Below are 3,488 nucleotides of genomic sequence, written 5' to 3'. Positions count from 1 at the left end.
GGGAGAAATGTCAGAACTAGCAAAGACCATAGAAAGGGTGGAGGCTCTAGAAGATCAAGTGAATTCTATAGATAATAACATGGTAACCATGGTCCAATCTCATGAAAAGTTAGAGAAGTCAGTAGAAAACACCTTATCAGAAGTGTTAGAACGTCTTGACCGTGTTCTTGAGAAAAATCCTACACAAAGAAACATGACAACCCAACAAAACAGGGAATCATTTGGACAGGATACCAGCTCCAATGCACCAATTGTAGAAATAAATGAGGACCATAGTCATATCATAGCTTTACCAGCAACCAACACCATCTGTTTGAACTCTAAGTCAGATGATGATAAGAAACCAAAACATGGATATACCAAACCTGACACATATGATGGAAAATCCAGTTGGACTGACTACTTGAGTCACTATGAATTGATATCCAGGTTGAATCAGTGGACAGATGAAATGAAGAGTCTTAAGTTGGCTGCATCCATGACTGGAACAGCAAGAGGCGTCATATCAGATCTTAAGTGTGAAGACATGCAATCATTCAAAGGTTTGGTCAGCATTTTAACAGCTAGGTTCGAACCGAAAAATCAGTGCGAGATGTACAGAGCTCAAATTACCTCCAAGACAAGGAAACCAAATGAGAGTCTGACAGATCTGGCCCAAGATGTCAAACGCCTAGTGAGATTAGGGTATCCTACAGCACCTGGAGAAGTAAGAGAAAGTTTGGCTTACAGATGTTTCAGAGAAGCCCTAACAGATAGAGACATGGAATGGGCAGTATGCCAGTCAAGTTCTGAAATCATTGATGATACTTGGGCTTTCTCTTACAAATCTTTCCTTTATACATTCTACTCTTCGTAGCTGGAACTCGATAGATCTATCTAAACTTTTAATCTAATTCCGTGGTTGTATGAACTATGAAACGATTTCTCTGATTGGCCAATGCATTTACTATTGTAACGCGTTAGATGTGAATTTAAACGCTTTAGAAATGACTTTTAACGCGTTACAAATATTTTAACGCGTTACTTTTACATTAAAATGCACTCCTAACGCGTTAAAAGTAAGTTTAAACGCGTTACAAGTCAGTTCTAACGCGTTAAAAGTCACTTCTAACGCGTTACTTTTTTAACGCGTTACTGTATATCGTTTTTGGCCCGAACCGCCACCCATATGTAAGTGTCTTGACGCGATGTGTGATTCTTGGCTCAATAGATGTGTAATGCATTGATATACGTGTCTTGACGCGATGTGTGGTTCTTGGCCAAATAGATGTATAATAAATTGATATACGTGTCTTGACGCGATGTATGCTTCTTGGCTCAATAAATGTGTAAGAAATTGATATACGTGTCTTGATGCGATGTGTGGTTCTTGGACCAATATATGTGTAATGAATTGATATACGTGACTTGACGCGATGTATGATTCTTGGCTCAATAGATGTATAATGCTCTGATATACGTGTCTTGACGCGATGTGTGATTCTTGGCTCAATATATGTGTAATGAATCGATGTAAGGGTCTTGACTTGATATGTGATTCTTGACCAAATAGATGTGTAATTATTTGATGTAAGGGTCTTGACGCGATGTGTGATTCTTGGCCCATTAAATGGGTAATGAATTGATATATGTGTTTTGACGCGATATGTCTTTCTTGACACAATATTTGTTTTGGAATGTGATTCAAACAAACTAGATACATTTCTGTTCGTTATGTGCCGGTCTTCACGCAATGTAGGTGTCGTAATGCAATTGATACCTCCACCCAAAATCTGTCTTGACTTCTTACACGGCTTCCGGCCGAAAGTATTCCTGAAGTCAACAAAAAAAATAGATTAGACAACTTCTAGGTAAATCATTACATTATTAACATTTTGGCAAAGTAATACAGATAATAATTAATACAGTTTTTATAGCGAAAGCTTACTATGCGACAACGGTATAACAAATGAAACATCGGCTATGCCTTACTATGACGTCATATGTCATATGTGACATTGTCACATAGATAATGTAATTAAATCACTCATTACACGCATGATGACCCCTTCAATCATTTGTCATAAAGTGTACATTTTTCGTGCTCGGTCATATTTGACGATGCTTACACAACCAATCAACATGTGAACCTCATCATATCGAGAACAAGGGACAATCCACAGGATTTACTTTGACCATGTCCGACAAGATCGTGGAAAAGGTTTTGATGTTTGGAATTTATTCAGTCAAACATACCAAGAAAGACTGTGCAATAGTAACTACACGATTTCTATTTAGTCAAATTTCCTCGAATCGTTAATCAATTTAATCATTTTTAATATATTGTATTACTTCACTATTTTTATCACGTACCTTTTCATATTCATGATTGGTTGGTATTGTTACAGGCTGAAGCATGCCTGAATTTTCTGGTACATCAACGTCATCCGTCGTCGTTGGTACTGCCGTACTTGGCGGGGATGCAAAGCAGGGAAATACATTGCGTCGCTTTACGTACACGATTGCAGATGTTAGTGTTAGACCCAAGAGGGTGAAACAGCTAATTGCTATTTTAGCAATGCCAATTCCCAGGAATGGATTACCTGAGGAAAATAAATATTTAAATACAAAATTGGCTGTAGCAATACTGTGTATTTAATAATGTAGTCGTTCTTACGTATTGTTTTAATATAACATCATAGACCGAGTCACTGTTACAAGGATGCTTTAATATAAAACATTTTAATATCAAGAATTTTCAAATAAAATACCTTAATGTAGAACATAACTTTTAGAGGAGAATTTCCTGGTGTATACAAATCTATAATAATAATAATAATAATAATAATATACAGCATTTATATAGCGCCCTATATAATTTGTAAAATTACTCTAGGGCGCTTTACAACATATGGATAATAGTAATGGTTATACTTGTGAAAACAACCAACAAAGGCTTGCAATCACTTTCATACATTTAACAAGCAATGTGCACATAATTGAACAAATAAAAGGGTGGTATTTATATGACGTCTTTGCAAAGATTCTAAGATGCAGACGTGAAGAGGTGAGTTTTTATGTCCCTCTGGAACTTGGCTAGGGTATTTGACTTCCTAATAGCAGATGGTAAGCTATTCCACAGCGTAGCCGAAACCCTCCCAAAGCATCTGTTTCCGTAGGTCACAGTACGAGATTTTGGGACACACAACAAAGATTCTGACTCCGACCGCAGTGATCCTGACGGCTGATACAGTGTAACAAGTTCCTGTAGGTACTGAGGAGCTGTTCCATTCAGTGCCTTGTATGTGTATACCAGAATTTTGTACTGCGACCTGTATCGTACAGGTAACCAGTGCAACGAATAAAGCGCAGGTGTGATGTGCTCTCTCTTTCGAGTACGAGTAACTAGCCGTGCTGCAGTGTTCTGGACCCTCTGCAGACGACTAGTTAGTTTGTCAGATATACCACAGAGCAGGGCGTTACCATAATCCAACCGAGAGGTAACAAGT

General features: G+C 37.8%; 1 protein-coding gene across 1 annotated transcript in view; it reads right to left on the bottom strand.

Moving 5' to 3' along the window:
- Positions 1-13: 13 nt before the first annotated feature.
- LOC110454756 overlaps positions 14-3,488 on the bottom strand; it is a 9,335-nt gene continuing 5,860 nt past the window's right edge. The window contains exons 5-6 of the mRNA XM_021504443.1: positions 2,353-2,582; positions 14-1,812 (exon numbers count right to left, since the gene is read on the bottom strand). Coding sequence (XP_021360118.1) covers positions 1,786-1,812; positions 2,353-2,582 — 257 coding nt within the window. The 3' untranslated portion in view covers positions 14-1,785. The remainder of the gene's footprint in view (positions 1,813-2,352; positions 2,583-3,488) is intronic.

This window comes from Mizuhopecten yessoensis, unplaced genomic scaffold, assembly GCF_002113885.1.
Source record: "Mizuhopecten yessoensis strain PY_sf001 unplaced genomic scaffold, ASM211388v2 scaffold917, whole genome shotgun sequence".
NCBI classification, from domain to species: domain Eukaryota; kingdom Metazoa; phylum Mollusca; class Bivalvia; order Pectinida; family Pectinidae; genus Mizuhopecten; species Mizuhopecten yessoensis.
This window is presented reverse-complemented; position numbering and strand designations above follow the sequence as displayed.